This window comes from Gopherus flavomarginatus, chromosome 7, assembly GCF_025201925.1.
Source record: "Gopherus flavomarginatus isolate rGopFla2 chromosome 7, rGopFla2.mat.asm, whole genome shotgun sequence".
NCBI classification, from domain to species: domain Eukaryota; kingdom Metazoa; phylum Chordata; order Testudines; family Testudinidae; genus Gopherus; species Gopherus flavomarginatus.
The window spans coordinates 80,259,728-80,279,713 of record NC_066623.1 but is presented as its reverse complement, the minus strand read 5'-3'; the positions used below and the strand labels follow the sequence as shown (position 1 = coordinate 80,279,713).

Below are 19,986 nucleotides of genomic sequence, written 5' to 3'. Positions count from 1 at the left end.
CTCTTGCCAAGAAATCACACTACCATCTCCTCCTAAAGGGATCAGTATTTAATTAATAGTGAAATGAATAATACTTGTTACTGTGGAAAACAGTAAATCCATGCAAGATGGTAAACTGCTGCCAAAGCAGTGCAGTTAACAACCCATTCACCCACCAGATACCAGCTATATAATTTTTATTTCCATTTCTTTAGGTGACTTCATTTATCTCCTTAATATTCCCAGCACTAGAGATGGACTGAGCTACAAAAGCTGGGTGTAGATTTTGAGCCCTCAAAGGCTCAGTTATGCTTGGATCTAGGATTTTGATTAATCCCATTATAAAGATACATAGAAAAATCAGATCCTCATCTGAACCTGGGTTTGGATTTCACCCTTTCTGCTTCCAAATTTGTGATTGTTCTCTGATCTGATGGTTCAGATCAGGAGTCAAGTCCAACTCTACTTTGTGGCACTTGTAGCTATTTTGTATTCAATGTGCTTTAAGAGCACAACAATCCACTTCACATGCCAGCAGAACACTCCTGGTGAGCTAGCTCAGGTGGCTACTGTTACCAAGTAAATTACACACTAAAGGTCCGATCCTGTAAACTCATCCTCATGAATGGATGCTTATGTCTACTCAGAACCCACTGAAGTCAGTGGACTCCACACAAATATAGGAGTCTTCCTGTGCACAACAACTTGAAGAATCAGAGCAGTACTGTGCTCATGCATGGACACTTTCCATTTCTTTCTTTCTGTCAATCTAAAAGGAAAGACCTTCATACTGAAAGCACTTCTTTGTTTTAGCCTAAGGAAAATATCTTTGGACAAAAGCAAAAGTTGCTTCCTTCTTCTTGTTGGACATACAGTATTACTAAAGAAACTTTTACAACAGGCAACATTTGTTTGAACTATCATTGACATATTTTGTATGGAAATGTTCAATGAGGAAAACTCACAAAAATATAAACATTTAATGCAAAATTCTAACACATCTGTCCAGCATAGTAAAGTCAGCACTTAAATCCAATACGCCACAGAGCCTAGACAAATGCATTTTTGGAATCAAAACAAATATTGGTAATTTAAGAAAATACTATGAAACACATACAAAAGCTGTACAATTACCATATGTTGCACAATACATCTGGTAATCAATTAAGTTTATCCACTAAATTTCTTCAGAGCCCAAAGAGGCTTAAATTCTTTACTCAGAAATTTAACAAGTAAACAGTAAGCTTTATAAACAGGATGCATTACAATTAGAAAAAAATAACAATTTGTGGTATTTTTAGCTACATAATACAAAGTAATCTTCTTAATTATATCCTGTAATGAATTTATGTCTAAGCTTAGCTTTTGACCCATGCCTTTCAGGGATTGATAGTTTGGGATGTGGTTGTTATAACTGTACAAAAGATGAATAATATCTTTAAGCCCTTTTACTTTTAAAAGTTACTGTTTATGTTGGGAAGTTTGAAATCATGAGTGTTTTATGGCACCATTTGCCATTTCACACATGGTATGGATACTAAAGATGTTATCTAGCTTCAGTATACAAGCAGCCTTGAAAGTATTTTTTTCTCCAATCAAATTAATTCATGGTTACAACATTTAAGATACATTGGAAATCCCTAATTCAAGTGGCAGTATCTCCTATAAAACCAAAATAAATGGAGTAGGATAATAGTTTTTAGGCTTGGGATACAGTGTCAATGTAGAGACTTGAGCTCTGTTAATTCAGCAAGCTTGATCTTGCTTGCCAGAGCATGCCTGTCAATATTTAGCTCCCAGGGAGCATGTCACGAGTCTTTACGAAAACTAGCTTAAATACAAAATACTACAGCAGCTGCTGTGATCCTTTTTCTAACACTGAGATTAAACTGCTGAAATTTGTTTTGAGCTTTTAAAACCAGGAAACGTGTTTTCCATACACTTACTGTAACAAGAATATGAGAAATAGCATTAAGGGACTGCAAATGCTGTTATCAGGGTTTGCTAAAATATAGAAAAATACCAGATATTTTACATTAACCTATTGCAAGGTATTTTTACATCAGGCATGTAAATTCCACTTTGACTTCTTCCTCTCTGACATGAGATTAGAAAACAGGCAAAGTTAGAATCAGCTGCTTTGATGCCTTTGAAAAAGTTTGTAACACAGATGAGTCAAATAAGCCCACAAAATGTTCTAAAATGATTAAGCTTCATGCCTATCAGCCTATGAAGAGACCTGCATGCCAAAGCCGTGTTTGCCAATACATCAGATTTTCAGCATGTCACTTTTTTCTTTAGGACTCCTGCATGTAAGGCTCTCCAAACACCAAGAAAATGTCACCAATCTCTGTTGGGGCAGTTGGGAGAAGACTTGGAGGATCTGCCAAGAGAAAGGTGTCCTGGTGGGAGGATGGCACCCAGGAGCAGCTCAGCAATGCAGAAGGCGAAAACAGTGGGAAAACACTACTGCTTCCATGTCTTTCCCACCTGACAGACCTCTTGTGGTTCAGAGAGGAATCCCACTGATGTGACCCACTGAGGACTTCCAGAGTTTTTCACAAGCTTCTCAGGGAAATGGGGGAGAAGATAAGGGGGAAGACACCCTCCATGATGACTTTCTTAGACACATAAAACCACTAGGCAAATCAATAAGCATGCTGCTGCACAGCATACTCTCAGAAGTGCAAAGCAGCAGCCTAGAATAACTACCAGTGAACATGGTCTCTTTGTATTCCCACTTTCAAAATTGCCTCTTTCGTAGGATTTGAGGAAGCCATTTAGTTTAATAGAGAAAGCAACTATGCAGATTCCACAATATCTTTCCCCAAGAATGTACACTCCTGACACACAAAAGTTTCTCAAAGGCAGCAAAAGGAGTACCCTCTGTTAAAATACAGGCAGCACAGCACTGGGCAACTGTCCACAAATCAGTGGAAATATTGCCAGGGCTGGCTCAATCAACAGTCATGCATCTGACATGGCAGCTATAGCTAAGGGTGGCAGTCCAGGCATGAGACTTGCTGGGCTGAGCTCACCTAGGGTGACCAGATAGCAAGTGTGACAAATCAGGACAGGGGATGGGGTAATAGGCACCTATATAAGACAAAGCCCCAAATATCAGGACTGTCCCTATAAAATTGGTCACCCTAAGCTCACCACAAACAGATCATGAACTGATAATCGGCCATTTTTTCCCAGTTCGGTCAGTGATGTCTACAGGATCTTGAAGCATGTAGGCATGGCTTTTCACAACTGAACATCATGTTGTGTTTTCACCAATGCATATGATTGTCAAATGTAAGTTAAGGCTGCCTCTCCTTTTGGTAATCTCCCTTTTGGGTTTGTTGGGTGGCAAAAAGCTCCACTTCATCTGTAGACTGTCTTAGCTTTGCTGAGATTGGTATGCTACTGTAGAAACCAAGTAATTGTATTTCCTGATCTCTTGACACTAAACACACCTTTTCCACACACCTTTCCAGATTTGCCTTCTGTACATACCATAGTCACTTGAGAGCATGACTCAAACTCTGAAGTATCTAGTTACAGCAGGGCACCAACCTTAATGTTGTTCATCTGCTCCCTCTGTGACTCAGTAATGGTGGTTTAATCCTTAACTGTCAGCTCCCATGTGGATTTAAAGCCAGGTCTTTAACAATTAGATTTATACAGTGTATGTTAATCGGGAAGACTCCGGCAATTATCTGGGAATACAGATATTGCAAATGGGTGATTAACTGGCAAACAGAATTACTACAGTAGTTTTCCTGTAGGATTTTTGTATGTATTTATTGCTTTTAAGAGGATGCTTATGCAGTTCATTTTGTACAATACTGTTTCTTGCAAGAATATACACATATTAAAATGCAGATGCCTTGGCTGACTATTGTATATTGGTTGCATTTATTTGAAAACTTGCAAGGCCAAAAAAAATGTCCCTGTGGTTGTGAAATACAGTACTGTAGTAAACATGTTTGGTGATAACTCATCGGAGATGAGGTAACGTGCAATGAAATACAAATCCAAGATCTAGTTCTCATAGAACAAATCTGCCTATCTTTCCCCTTCTCTATTTTATGCTTGCAGTGTTAGGCTTTGCTCATCATTCAAGTAGGATATTAAAAAACACAGAATGCTCGCCGGATTTAGCCAAATAAAAATGTGATCACTAGGGTGAAATCACAACAAATCACAGCTAACTACGGCTCAGGAAATTACAAAGGTGATTCACAAGAGTGCTGGGATGGAGGGTGATAACAGAAGCAGGGGAAACACGCACCCCCACTATTTAACTTTCTGCCCCTCCAAAATCTCAACACACTCTCTCTTTTTTAACTAAACCTCTGTAGAACTCGCTCACTCGTTGGTGCACCCTCATGTTGGTGAGTGTTGGGTAGCAGGCTCCTTTTCTTTGACGCCCCTTGCTGACAGCTGTTCTGGCTCTGGCTCCTTCTTCGAATTCAGTTCTTCAGCCAGGGCACATTCAATCTCACCCCTTCCAAGGTGTCTGTGTCCCATACAACTCTAGTCATCAATACAGTGTCTTCTACCTGTCATCCTAGGCTCTTCTGCAGTCCAACTCTTCTCTCAGTTTCCCAGGCTTCACCTCCAGAATCTCCCAACAGAATGTAGAAAACCCCAGACAAATCAAACTTAACTCCAACAACCATTGCCCATACGGGGTTGAGTTTTCAATCCTGCTGGGTTTCCCCAGCTTCCTATTCCTGTTGGAGACACAAACACACAGGGGTATTTCCTTGGAGTCTTGCCCCTTGCTCAGGGCCTATCATCGTGGCTAGGTCCTCTTCTACTGCCTCCCTACAGATCCTGTCTGGGAGTGAAGGAACTTCCACTCTTTTTTTCCTGGGCGTCTCTATCCTGGGGCTCTGTCCTAGACCTTCCCCTGTACCTTTCCCTCCTTTCCTTAATGAAGAAGACTCAACTGCTCCCCAGCTGTGTCTTATGACAAATTAAGTCCGACACAACCTCCAGGTGCAGCAAGGTGGACTAACTGAGCTCTCAGGTTCGTGTGAATCCTTTGTTCACCTGTACGGAGTTTACATATCCCATTACAGCCTCTCACCCTTTTCATTGAAAAAATGTAAAATGAAGCCTCCGTTTGAAAGTAGAGACCAGCAAAAAAATTTCACCAAAACATTTACTAAGTGAAAAATGCATCGTTAGCAACACTGGTGTTGGTGTTGATTTAATCAAATGTTTTCAGCTGAAAACAAAACAACTTTTTATAAAAAGAAATATTTCAATTTATATTTCATTTTGACTTTTTGAAATGAGACTTCAATCTTTTGTTTCAAAATTACTTTTTGTCTCAAAATTTCCTGTAATATTGGTTAAAAGTCACAAAATTCTTAAAATAAAAAAACCATTTTATTCTGGGTCAAACAAAATGTTTTATTCAACCTCCAGATGACCTTTTTTTAAAAAAAAACAAAACTTTTCACTTAGCCAACCTTTAACACATTTGTTTTCAGTTGTTTTCTCAACCCAAAGAGAGATTTTTCTCTCAATATTTTAGAAATGCCAGTGAACTGAAAAATCCATTATTTGCCAAGCTCCAGTCAAAAGTTTGTCCAGATGTTTTTTCCTAGAATATATACATGATTCACAATCCCCATCATAAATCCCCAATGCTGGGTTTATTGGAGGTATTTTTTTTTAAACTGTGAAATTCCTGGGCCCTGGCTTGCATGTAGGAACCCAAGGAAGGGAGCACAAAATGACTCAGTGTCTAAACTGCTTGAGCTAGCACAACTGTCCAGCTGCCTGCAGATGAGCCAGTTTCATCACTGTGTTGTTAATTCATCCTCAATCAGTGAAGAGGCTAGCTCAGTGAAGCAGCTGACATTGGTTACAGAAGACGATGGGACACATTCTCAACAGTGACAATGGAGAGAAAAGACATTACCTGGTGGCCCAGCTTCCCACATCTCTCAGAAGTTCAGCTACTGTCTGTGAGTGTGGATGAGAAAGAAGGAGAAGAGGCATCTCTGAATTATAAAATGCTTAATTCTTTATCCTTAATTCTGACTTTCCTGGATCTTCTTCATTTTTCAGTTCTTCACTTACTGAATGTATGTGGTACATGTGCTGTTCTTTTTTGCCAAAGTAACAGATGCAACTTTACAATCTTAACTCCATCCTAAAGTATCTCTATCAGAGAATGTCCTTTAAATGGATTTCTTTGAAGAAATGTAAGCACTTGCTGTAGATCTTTCTGATGAAAAGAGATTATTACTCTGAATACAAAGGTGATCAAAACAAACATATGATATTCAATGAAGTACTAGAAATCAGTATTCAAAATTAAGTACTGCCCTGGAAAAGACTGGGACCTAATTGACCCACAGCAGGTCTGCACTCAGAGTTTTTAAATCTGCTAGCACAGCTGTACACCAGAGTTGTTTACAAATTCGGCCACATCCTTGACCTTGTTGGCATTAAAGTTAGAAAACATTTGTGCTGTGAACAAGCAAAGTAAAGTATAAGCTCCATGGGAGACAATAAACCATTCTCATTAATTCTACCACAAGGTTACATGTGGAACTCAAAGTCAGCAGAAAGGTCACCTGCAGGTCTGATAAAGTCAGCAGCAAAGGACCTTGTAATATCTACATCTGACTTCAACCACACCTAGACCTATCTCTTGGGCCAGCTCCTCTCTCTCCTTCTTACATCAAGGCTCAGTGAATTCTCAAACCCTGTCTTCCAGCACGGGTTCATCGTCACCTGACAAAGGCTTGCAACAGTGCATGGACAGCGAACACTTGCTGGCCACCTGATTAAGCTGAAACGACCACCCAAAATGCTCATCTGGGTATTCAGATCATAGCACTGACACACCAGTCCCAGCCACTTACACATGCTGATTCATAAGCAGTCCCTGCTCTCCTACCAAAAGCTTGGCTCCTCCTGCATTGAAATATCTGCATGGCTGTTTTTTTTTGTTTGTTTTTAATCTGCAAGAGTGACTCCCCCTTACTTCCAAATGCGATGTACCTCACTTTCAACTGCCTACACATACTGCACATCTGTTTAACTGCTCCCTTTTCCTTGCAGTGAATAAATAATAATAAAATGTATTATATTTTGTATTAACTACCATAGCATACCAGACTTTGTACCTGGTTCTAGTTCCTATTACTGCTACGGAGACTGGACAGCTAATTAGCATTCCTTAGCACCCCTAATCTGGGAGAGGCAGCCCGTGAGGCCATGGCGCACTCTGTCCCCAAAGCTTAGGCCCACTTCCCGGTAGTGAAAATCCACCTCATAGATGCTAACCCACCCATTCTCCAATTGTACAGCAGCCCTTCACACCTCCTCCTTTATTTTTCTCCCTCACTGTTGCCCCAGGCAATATGACCAGTCTGTATTCAGTCTAAATCATCCAGTCCTCACTCTATATTTGGACACAATTCCCATTGACTTAAGTGGGATACCAGAGGGAGTAAGGTGTGAAATATTTGGCCTGAAGACTGGCATATACATACTATGTATCTTATGAGGTGATGAGACTTGGTGCAAAACAAAAACTTTGCAACAGGCTTTACCAAAGCTTTTTACTATTTGAAATTCTTCATATTTTACTTTCACTGCCATACTAGAGTGAATGGAAAAACACTTACTGGTAAATATCAAGTGATTTTCCAAAAATAATAATTGTGCATAAGACACTTGAAACAGTTATGACATGTATGATGACCTCAAAAGTGAACTGCAATAGAAGTTTTATTTGATTTTTAACCTTCCTGCCAGGTGGAGTCAGCAGCAACAATGGCTGGGTTCAATAACTAGGGGTTCCTTTTGACAGTACAACACTGAACTAGCTCAAGCTCCAACCCAGTAATCTGAAAAAATTACACATGACCCTTGGGTGCCACTAAGAGGCAATACTTCCCCTCTCACAAGCACTGAGTCTGTGTATGGAAAAGAACACTTTTAATAAAAGAGGAAAGGAACCTGGCATTAAAGGGGGAAAACACCAAAAGCATGGCTTGAAAACTCATGACCATTAGCAACCCCCTCCAACCCCGAGTATATTGGGCAGTGTTCTTTTGCTCAGTCTCTCACCTTGTGGTGTGCAAGTCCAACAACAAATGTCCTTTTAACATGCTAGTCTCCCTTCCTTCACCACATGTGACTCACAGTTGTCATTCGTCAGCATCGACCCAGAGTTCAGAGTTGCATTCGCATGGGTTCACCTCCCACCATGGGCAGGCGGCATCAAGCAACCCTTCAGCTGCTGTTGCTGTGTCGTTTACTCTGCATCACTACCCACTGCCACCTGCCACTCCATGGTCACTCATTCTCACTCTGGCCACTTTGCCAATAGCTCAGTGGTCATTCACTTCATTACAGGCTGCTCCACCGTCATTCGCTCCACCACCGGCCATTCTGCCACTGGCCACTCAACCATCATTCACTCTGCCTTTGGCTGCTCTGTCGCTAGCCGCTCCGCCATCATTCATTCCACCACTGGCTGCTCCATCATCATTCACTCCGTCATTATCCTCTCTACAGGGATGTCTTGAGGTCCCATCACTTAAAACAGCTCTCAGTGATTTCAGCTGTTAGTGGGGGAGCCTCACTGCTAACGCAGGTTGGGCAGTCTTTCACCAGAGACATTATTCCATAGAAGGTCTAATGCTTAGACCTGATTATTAATGATTTTAGCTCTAGTGATCCACAACAAAAGACTCTCAATTAAGTCTTAATCAGCTCTATCATTACACAGTGGAGAAGGGGAGAGTCAAATGGTGTTTAGGGCCCTGAGGCAGAGCCCACACCACCAGATAGAAACACTTGTCCCCACCTTCCCTCATCTCCACTGGACTTTGGCACTCATACAATCAGGGCATGCCAAGCACAGTTCTGCTCCCCTTAATTTACACAACAAGGATAACAACACTTTATTACCCCTGCACCCAATTACAAAGTGATTTGCAATCCAGTGCCAGCCAAAAGCGATCATTTGGGCAAAGCAGCTCCATCATGCTGCACACCTAAGCAGAGTGGGTGTGTCTATGCAAACAAGGTCAGTTCCTGAAGTCTTCTCCTCCAGATCCTCACTAGAGAGCTCATTCAGACCCTACTTACAGATAGCTTTCAGCATTTTTACTAGTAACAGAATTGATCCAAAATATTTTGAAGGATATTTTGCATGTTCTTGTTTAAAATTAAAAGTGCCTCATAATCAAAAATGTAAGAGAGAGATTAATTCGCCACTGGACCTGTCGTATTTTCTCAGAATGTTAACCCTGCTGCCATAACCAATAGCAACAGTCCCAATCCTGTTCCTGGTACTGGGAGTAGAATTAGTTTCAAACATAGCCGACAACAAAGTTCACATATCGTGTACATTCATGTCTATTAACCATTGTAAGCAGTTTTGAAAAAAAAAAATAAAATAAACTCAATCATATTTTCTTTATCCATTCATTTCTCCCTCCCTTTACTTCAACAGGTGAGACTGGCAAATATTTGGAAAAATAAGGAGATTCACGTAAGAATGAGGATAAAGTTATACAATGTCATTGTGATGCTCACACTGTTCTCTGCTTCTGAAACTTGGCAAATGTGACAACAGGAAACGTAACACATTCCATCAGAGATGCTTACATAGAATGCTTGGCGTCCGCTGGTGAGATAAAGTAGCTAATGCTGAGGTATTACAAAAGATTGTCCAACAGGCTATAGGAAAAGAATGCTGATGTGCTTTGGGCATATGGTATAGATGTAAAAAAACCTGTATTTTCTTAGACAAGCCCTCTACATTGGATACCACTTTGTGGAAGACTGAAAAGAGGACAACAGATGATATATCAGAAAACCATTAAGAAAGATGTCACTCTCATGGAAGCAGACTTCAATGGAGCAAGAAATGTGGCACCAGACAGATGAAGGTGGAAACACCGGGTTGCCTCATGGTTCACAAGGCATGAAAACATCTAATAATAATAAAATGATAATAATTTTCTTCAACAGATTGGTTATATCCATAAATTGTTCTTGCTAACTGCAGAGTGTAAAATGTTATAACTGTCTATGCTAATCACATCAAATGCTACATTCTGTTTTATGAGGAAACCTGGTGCAACGTATTCCACAATTTTAACTGCACGCATTAACTCCCATTTCATTGATGCCATTTTGGCCCAGATTAAAACTAAATGCATTATTGCACTGCATTGCTGGATAGAGTAGTTCATAGTCATTCTCTTTTCATACCATATATGAAAGTGTCTGAATAAAATGTAAAATGATACTTTAACTCTAGTCTTCATCTCTAGTAGGGGATACTATCATAATCAATATAATGTGGTACCTCAATGGATAACCGTTCATTGAAAAACAATCATTTGAAAATGAAATTTTATATAAATTTTGATGTAAACAATGAAAACTACATGGTGCTCAACAGTAACATACACATTAACCTAAGCACGTGTTATTAAAACAGCAGTGTATGACCAACTACTGTTGTTTGCTATAACTTTAAAAAGCTATCCTGCAAAGAATAGCAATAGTTAATGCTGATTGGATAGTTTTCTAGGGGTTTGGAACAAATACATTGCTTTTAATCTGAAAACAACACTGGACGTTTCTGTCTGATAGTTGGGGGATTCAAACCAAGTAACAGATAAATTTGGTGAAGAATCTCATTCTAGTCATGCCCTCCTCTCCTAATTTCCCTTTTCACTGTTTTGTCTTCTTTGCCAGTTCCTCAGGGAACTGAGTGATTGATAGCCTAATCCAATGACTGTATTACAGCTGCCTCAACTTGGACTCTTTTCCTTATCATTAGCAGTTAGCCTATGGTTAAATTCACAGCTCACTGCTTGGTACAGCCCCTGAGATTTAAGGGTCTGGCCTTTAGAAAATATTTAACATAAAACTGAAATCTTGACATACTGAGAAATCAGTTCTCTGTAAGGCTTCTTTAATTAATCCAGAGTACTGTACCATTGTTCTATACGAGATTGTGACAGGGTGAACTGCTGCGGAAACTCACAGCATTTTTTCCAATGATACAAGCCAAACTAACTTTGCTTTTAGAGTAAAGATATTTTTTATTAATTTCAAGTTTGGCATGACTCTTTGAAACCAACAGAAGGAAGAAATATTGCCACATTTAAATGCTTTATCCAAAGACCTGTGCTTCACTCTTAATAGATGATTAGTTTAGTCCTTCAATGGATAAATTTAATTAGTTTTAAAAAATGATTATTACAATATTTTTTGAATGTTTTAGTTTCTGTAAATATACTAGAAAATATTAAAAAGTGGAAAGAAAAATGCTCAGTTATGTGACCTTCTCTGCAGAATAATACTTATTTTTAAAATGGCTATGGAAAGGATCTAGACGTTGATCTATGTTGTAAACCTTTGCCCTAGTTCCAGTCAGTCGATGAGCTGCAAGCTTCTATGAAAATGGCAGCTGAGTCCCAGATGAAAAATTATGCATCTCATAAACTGCTATTCTGCTGAAATGTCAAGCTACGGCAGGTCTGTACCTCAAACCCAGCACTTGGCATTTTCCTTCTGTCTGCTTTGTTGCCATGAAGCAAACATTAACAGTGAGGATTTGTGTAGGGCAGGTAGCAGGCGAGCTCACTGTCAAAAATCTATTATTAGGGCTCTGATCTCTTTTACACAGACCAGTGATGGCCGTACACTGAGAGAAATCAGGCAGCAGCAAAGACATAACAGAAAAGAGAGAATTCTTTGTGACTCTGTACATAATATATGTAAATGAGACTTTAATGGCTGAGCTACACTTAACAGAAATAACAACCCCAAATTAAAGCTCTAATATATATTTATTCTGTACTCCTGTTCTATACTGTTCTCTAAATACATTTTAATATATACTCTTTAACATGTTTCTCAATGTATTTTATGCTAACATAAGTGTACATATATATATATATGCTATATATTTCCAATGATAGAGAGATTTCCATAATGTCTATTGATCAAAATCAGCACCATGCAGTCACTGAGGAAGATGTGATTATGAAAGTGAAAGCTCTTATTTTTTTCAGATTTTCTTTTAATGGTGTGTCATTGACTTAAAATAAAAAAACAGCACTTATTATACATTCAACTTTCTCCCCTTCAACTGAATGTATACATTTAAATAGATTAGAATATATGTTCCTATTAATAATGCCAATTATTTCATAGAATATGTAACACCCTGTTAAAAGACACAATTGGTGTATTGCAATGTTTTTCATAAAAAGAGACAGCTCCACTAAATTCCTTGAAAGGTAACTAAAAATTAAGTATCAATACTGAATTATAACAATTATATGTTCTCGCATATGCTAACTGAACCTACTATAGATATGTTCCTTCCAAGATTTCCTGATGGTCAGCCACAGTTCTTATGAGAAAAAAATTACTGTAAAGGTTCAACAAAGCTATAACTTTGTCATTCTCCCTTATACTGACACACACACAAACATACATTTTAGTACATTATATTATAGTTACATAAAACAACATTACAGTAACCTTATAAAAATACTACAATGTTCTATAGTAATGGCAATATCACTATTGTAAAATGGGTTCACGGCATAACAGTAGAACACTGCCAGAATGTTTATCACAGTAACATCAAGGGGAACATATTTAGCACATTGTATAGGGATTTAGCTTTTAAACTACTTTTAACAGAAGTATTTTGCTGAAGTCCAGCACATGGTGTTACACATTTATTGTTAAGGATCTGGTATGGGGAGTGGAGGAGGGGGAAGAGACAGGAAGCCAGAGAACTCAAAAGTTAATTCTTAACCCACTCCATTTTGCCTATAAGTACTCTGTACTTTTATAAAAACAAAACACATCGGAATATGTAAATACTATGTGAAAACTTCTGGCAAAATTTCAGATTTTTTTTCTGTTTAAAGTTAAGTTTAAAAGGAAAAACACCTAACACCTCTAGTACCTATAAAACACACAATTTTCAAATAGCAGTCTGTAACATGTCTCTCAAAGCCAGCCATAATGATTTCTTTGCAAATACATGTAATGAGAATTAACTTTAAAAAAAATAATATTGCACATATACAGGAAGTACTAATAGTAAAATGCTTATTGAATGTCTTATTTTAATTTCTTAGGGATTAATTTCTGCGGGGGGGCTGCAGTCTGGGAGAGGGGTTTAGGGTGCGGGTTCTGGCTGGGGGTGCCGGTTCTGGTGTGGGGGTGGGGCTGAGGGATTCGGAGTGTGTGGGGGAGTGTCCCTGGGAGGGAGTTTGGGTGCAGGAAGGGGTTCAAGGCTGGGACAGGGGATTAGGCTGTGGGAGGGAGTTTGGGTGTGGGAAGGAGCTCAAGGCTGGGGCAGGGGGTTGGGGTGTGGGAGGGGGTGAGGGGTGCAGGCTCTGGGATGGAGTTTGGGTGCGGGAGGGAGTTTCAACCTGGGGCAGGGAGTTAGGGTGCAGGCTCCAGATGGCGCTTACCTTAGGCAGCTCCCAGAAGTGTCCGGCAGGTCCAGCTCCTAGGCAGAGGCGCAGTCACGTGGCTCTGCACACTGCCCTCACCCGCAGGTGCCACCCCCACAGCTCTCATTGACCACAGCTCCCAGCCAATGGGAGCTGCACAGCTGGCGCTTGGGGCGGGGGCTGTGCATGGAGCCCCCATGGCCATGCCTCTGCTAGGAGCCAAAGAGAAATGTCGGTTGCTTCCAGGAGCCCCGTGGAGCCAGAGTAGGTCGGGAGCCTGCCTTAGCCCCACTGTGCCACCAACTGGACTTTTAACGACCTAGTCACTGGTGCTGACCGGAGTCGCCCAGATCCCTTTTCAACTGGGCGCTTCCGGTTGAAAACTGGATGCCTGGCAACCCTAGGATGAATATAATATTATTCTCTCCCTAAAGAGATGGCACAGGAGACTATGGATATACTGTGGCCTTAGAGCTGTATTGTGGTTGCATAGCAGCAATGGTGCTTCACTGCAACCTGTGGGGGAAGGATTCTTTCCCCTTGAACTCCATAGACCTCTCCAGCATACAGCCCAGTTACTCTATGTCATCTATGAGCTGGGTTTAAGATTTGAGCTCCAAGGAGTAGTTTCCAGTGTCAAAGTAATCACATCAACAATACACTAGAATGAGAGAAACAACAATGCTTATGACATTCAGCAGTTTAAAACAGGTTAAATAACACTTAAAACAGGAATCTATTTTCCCATTCAGCACCTGGGAAGTTAACACTGAATATAAGTCCTCCAATCTGAACTGTACTTTCAGAAGAAAATTATTAATCTGCTGTCTCTGGAAAGAGATTTAAAAAGATGACAGAAGCACATCTCTGAGACTACCCTGTAATTCCAGGCAGTGAATTCTCTAAACAGCTGTTTTGATTGGCCTTTTTATTTCTTTTAAATAAATCAAAGGAAAATATTTTCCACACCCTAATTCTTTAATAGGAATTTAAAAATATAATTTCTTTCAAATGAGATCTTTCCCATGAAAGGGTGTGTAATTACAGCCCTTCCAGATGCAGTCACTTCTGTACAAAGCAGAGAAAGGGAGAGAGAGCCAAATGGGATCAGTTCATAAAAGAAGTTTCTGTAGTTTATACAATGGTCAGGGCACATCATTAATCCTACATATAGAAAGTTCATTTCTTGAGAAGGCTTGAAGTGGAAAAGTCAGGCCACATCTGGATAAGAGCATTGACAGACTTTACCATTCACTCTGTAATGTAGATTTTTATTAAACTTGTAAATGTATAATTTGGAGCTAATTCTATTAGAATAATGTATTCCATTCAGTAATATAAGAATAGTAAAATAGCAGAGAATGGCATGCTGCCCACCCTTAGAACAACTTCAGTGCAAGCATAGAAAACACAGCAACTGGACATGTTACCTTACACTGTACATCCCTGTTGAGGGGAAACCCTCAATAAGAAGCACTGCAAGTCCATTTCAAACTAGACTAAACAAAGCACCACATAATCTGTTGCAGAAAACAAGCACGTATTGGCAGGAAGATGATCTAGATGACCACAAAGTAGGACCTTTCCATCTCTAATATCTATTATCCAGACAGCTTCTCCACAGCTAGTGTGTACATTCCAGTACAGTGGGGATCTGCTAAAAAGACAGTAGCCACTCAAGTATTTAGCTTTTGTAAATCTTGTAAAGAAAATGGGCCATATTCACCTCTGCCTTTGATTTATATCAAAGATAAATTTTAGCCCAAAAAGATGATCTGATGTTTTTTTCTACTTTTGAAAGAGCAACAAAAATCTATACAATTGCATAGAATGTAAAAGAAAATAATATAAAGCAAGCCTATAGGCATGTAAGTGGTCTTATCTCATTTAACAGACAGGGAAACTAAAGCATGGAGAGGTCAAGTGTTTGGTTTAGGGAGACACAACAGGACCTTGGTGAAGCTGCTAGGATTAGAACTCAAGACTTCTGCCTCCTAGTTTCTTGATCTAACAACTAGACATACTCCTTCTGCTCTTTATGTTCCTATTAAGACAGTTGGCTAGCTCTCTTCTGAATTATTTTAGCACTTTTATACATTTGTACATTATTAGGCCATGGTCCTGGAATTCACAGATGTATCACTATGTCTTTATATAGCCCGCTTGACTTCATTGGGGCTCTATGGCATTCCTGAATACAGTGAGTTGGATGACGTGGGACCTTAGTGATGTTATTTATAGTCCAGGGAACTTTATTTAATTGTCTACAGAGATACACTCAAAATATACCCAAACTGACTGGGTTGAGTGCTTTTTTTTCCCTTTCCTTTCCTTTCCTTTTTTTTTTTAAGACACTCAGGTTGGTGCTGTGAGTGTAAGACTGCATCCCAAACCACCATCTTCTATTTCTTTTGATATATGTATAGCTTGAGAAATGAAAAAAAACAACCTTTTTATATATAGGTTTTTAAACTAAAAACCCAAACCTCTCCCAGGCTGGGATCTGTTATGATACCAAAAGTGAATTTTTATAGCAGAATTATAAATCAAGAAAATATAGAAATGCTGAGAAACTCTTAGGTACAGCTGAGCATTCAGCTGCTGCTATAATTTACACAATATACATGTTTTAAATTTGTGACACAAAGGACACACTTTTCATAATGCTGTAATTTTATGGTTTTATTAGATTGACTTATGGTAGGAAGGAATATTCAGAAATTGCAGCTTAAATGAGAACATGGGAATAGTGTTAGTTATATAAAATACTACTGTAATAGTTATTTTATTAATTTTTAATGCACAGAACCCACTGTGACCTCCATTTTTCTTTTGCTGTCAACATGGCAGTCTGGAAAAATTGAAATGGGCTGACAGAAAGCCTAGTGAGTACTACAATCCTAACACTGTGTAACTGCTCTCTCTCTCTGCATCCTCCATTCTGCATATCAATAATATTTTAATGCCTTGTTTGACAGTCACTATGAAATAATCATTATACAATAAGCAGATTTTTCTTATTCTTGCACTGTAGTATAGAGGTGCCCTTCAAAACTTCTGGATGTTATTCAGTTATCCAAGGCAACAGGCAATTTACCACTGTATATAATTTGTACACATTAAAGTCAATTAAAAAACCCAACCCATTGTATTTGCCCTTCTATGTTCTCAAAGTATAACATAACTGCATAAAATAAAGCATTTTTTGTCTGTCCAATTTCTTCCAAATAAATTTTTGGACCAATTCAGCAGTGCTTTACTTGAACAGAGGGATGCTATTATGTTATGTATATTTACCACTTTCTCTATCACCATGGAGACTAATCTTCATACCAGTACAGTCAAGAACTCACAGCATTGTCTTTGCAGGACTTTGTCACAGTGACAGCGTGCACTGGGTCAACAGATTAATACATTAGTGAGGATAGGCAATGAGTTAGAGTATAAAACTTTTTGTTGCTTGTTTTAAAATCAAAACCTGAATCATCACACTGAAATACCATATACACAAGTATAAATATTACAAAGGAACAGGATATATAATATGCATATATTTACTAAAGGTAATATATTGTTTTTATCATGGTGGAAAGAAAATAGAAGGATTTATGGTAAGTGGATTTCAGTGTGGGAGGAGAAAGGTTCAGCCTACAATACACATACTGCACTTGGAATGTTAATATTTTCCCCTTACAATGCCCTTTCATTAGCCTCTGTCTAACATGTGGCCTGACAATTGTGACAGAATGAACAATTCTAGGAAAACTGTGGGCCACAAGAGAAGAGATTTTCCTCCCTGTCTAGTGACCCTATCACAGTTTTCTGTTGCAGTGTTTTACCATTAAGGAAAGGGCAATACAAGAGTCTTCACACTCAATCTGTTCCATCTGTCATGACTATTAGAAACATTGACCATCAGTGAGCTTTAAGAACTCAGCACTACTGCAGACATGATATTCTAGCTCACTACAAGGACTTCCCGATGTTTTGTCAGCCTCCAAGGAAGCATTATGGATCAAAAAGGCAACATTTACCAGACACGCCGCCATATGTGGTCTTCTTTTCTCCACCAACTGCCGGCCAAGGTGTGCAATCTGCTTTCAGTCCCATCAGTCCTGACACAGTGTTTGTCGCTGTAACACCATCTGCACCACCTGTGAAAGAAATAACTTTCACTTTTTGTTAATCATCTTGTACAAATACAACAGAGGAAAATACAGAAACAGGAAAGTTGTTAGATATTTAGGCCCAGAGACTCATCTGAGGCCAAAGAGCACAGTGCAGATCAGGAAGAGGAGTGAAAAGGAGCTTTAAAACCAGTCCTGGGTTGGCTAGCTAGTCCCCTGCAAAAAGTAAGACCAGCCTGAAGGAAACTTGCATCAGTTGCAAGGGCCCTAAGGGGCTGATATGGCAGCTGAGCATAGGGACTTCTAAGACAGATCTCTCTAGTCTTTGGCCATGCTCCTTTCACTGGGTGAGACACAGGATTTGCCACACTAGCTCTACAGCTCTGGAGATCCCCCTGCATTGAGATCATGTTTTCATGACTGGTTATACTGGCTAACGGACCGTATTGTGCTAGTGGATTTGGACCTTACTCTTATTACACATTGTGAATATGAAGGTTACTCACATGTAACTTGATTTTCTTAGAGATATATGGTCCATGTGCCCAAGTCTGGAACTCCTAACAATCAGTGTCTGTTGGCCCAGACATGCACAGTAATTCATCTCATGCTCTAGATTGAGGGCATAAGAGGAAACATGGGCCAGTGTTCCTTTAATTTCTTCTCTTATCGCAAATCCAGAAGGATTTCAAGCAGCAGGGATGGAGGGCAGGTAGTGGAAAACAGATATGGACCACACAACTTGAAGAACTTCTAGTTACAGGTAAGTAAGCTCCATTTCTTCTTTGAGTGCTAGTCTCTATCTGTATTCCACATATGAGTGACAGACAAGCAGTATTCAGATTTGAAGGGTGTGTGAGGATGCTGGCGAGAAAGATGCTTGAAGTATTGCAGTTCCCACAGCTGCATCCATGGTGGAAGCTTGAATTAGCACATACTGTTTAGTGAAAGTCTGAATGGAACTCCAGGTAGCTGCCCTGCATATGTCCAGCAATGGTAATTCCTGCAGTGATGCTATAGAGGCTCTGGTGGAATATGCCTTTACTCTGCCAGGTGGAGGGATCTGAGCTAATTGTAGCTGTCATGATATAATTCCCCAATTTGAACCTTAGAGTCCAAAAGTTGGGGTACCAGCATGAATTCCTCTAAGCTTAATTACCACCTGATAAGCTGCCACCAACCAGGAATTCCAGTGCCTGGTACACTCTAGTCCCCCCAAAACCTTGCCCGGGGACCCCCAAGACCCAGACTCTCTGGATCTTAAAACAAGGAAAGTAAACCCTTTCCCTCACTGTTGCCTCTCCCAGGCTTCCCCTCTCTGGGTTACCCTGGAAGATTACTGTGATTCAAACTCCTTGAATAACACCACAGAGAAATCAGGTTTGTTTCCCTCCCTTCTCTCCCCCTCGAGGCGTTCCCTCCCTGGGCTAACCTGGAGAGATAGATAGATTCAAGCTCCGTGAATCTAACAAAGGGATTCTACCTTTCCCCCCATCCCTTCTCTCATCAATTCCCTGGTAAGTACAGACTCAATTCCCTTGAGCCTTAACAAGGGGAAAAAAATCAAACAGGTCTTAAAAAGCAAAACTTTTAATAAAAAGAAAGAAAAAAAGTAAAAGTTGTCTCTGTAATTTAGATGGTAAAAGTTACAGGGTCTTTCAGCTTATAGACACTAGAGAGAAGCCTCCCCCCCAGCAAAATACTATTTAAAATACTTCCAGCAAACTACACATTTGCAAATACAGAAAACAATCAAAAGACTATAACCGCCTTTCTACTTAATACTCACTATTCAGAATATATAAGAGACTGTAGCAGGGAGATTGGCAAGAAACCTGGTTGCAAGTCTAGTCCCTTTCAGGACCAAGAGAGAGCAAAGCAAAATCCAAAAAACACAAACAAAGGCTTCCCTCCACCGAGATTTGAAAGTATCTTGTCTCCTGATTGGTCCTCTAATCAGGTGTTTTTGGTTTACTGTTTGTTAACCCTTTACAGGTAAAAGAGACATTAATCCTTAACTATCTGTTTATGACAGTAGCACATGATGATGCACCAGTAATCCATCTGGAGATCCTCTGTGAGGATACAGCTTGTCCTCACAATCTCTCTGCTATGGTGAGAAATAGACTAGGAAACTTTCTGAGAGATTTGGTCTTCTGCAGATAAATTAATAAGGTGTGTCTGATGTGGAGAGAATGGAGCTTTCTCCCCTTAACAAAGGCATGGGGTTTCAGGAAGAAAATGGGTATGTGAACAGCTTAGTTGACATGAAATTCTGAAATAACATTGGGTAGGAATTTAGGATGCAATTGAAAAAAGGCTTTTTTCTTGTTAAAAATAGTATATGGGTTTGCCATGAGGTGGCCCTATAGTGAGCTAATGGAAAGACGTGAGTTTTTGAAAACTGA

At 39.7% G+C, this 19,986-nt stretch overlaps 1 protein-coding gene and 1 long non-coding RNA gene across 4 annotated transcripts in view; one reads left to right on the top strand and one right to left on the bottom strand.

The window, feature by feature from the left end:
* The window catches only part of LOC127054796 (uncharacterized), a 37,538-nt gene extending 27,351 nt beyond the window's left edge, over positions 1–10,187 (top strand). Inside the window, exons 2-3 of the long non-coding RNA XR_007775341.1 lie at positions 2,281–2,434; positions 9,464–10,187. This is a non-coding gene — a long non-coding RNA (uncharacterized LOC127054796). The remainder of the gene's footprint in view (positions 1–2,280; positions 2,435–9,463) is intronic.
* Positions 1–19,986, bottom strand: part of DPYD (dihydropyrimidine dehydrogenase) — a 616,437-nt gene that overhangs the window by 94,225 nt on the left and 502,226 nt on the right. For all 3 annotated transcript variants that reach the window (XR_007775327.1, XM_050960937.1, XM_050960938.1), the window contains exon 18: positions 17,486–17,605. Coding sequence is in view for 2 of the 3 variants with exons in the window: in XM_050960937.1 (XP_050816894.1) it covers positions 17,486–17,605 (120 nt within the window). In the remaining variant the exon portion in view is untranslated. The remainder of the gene's footprint in view (positions 1–17,485; positions 17,606–19,986) is intronic.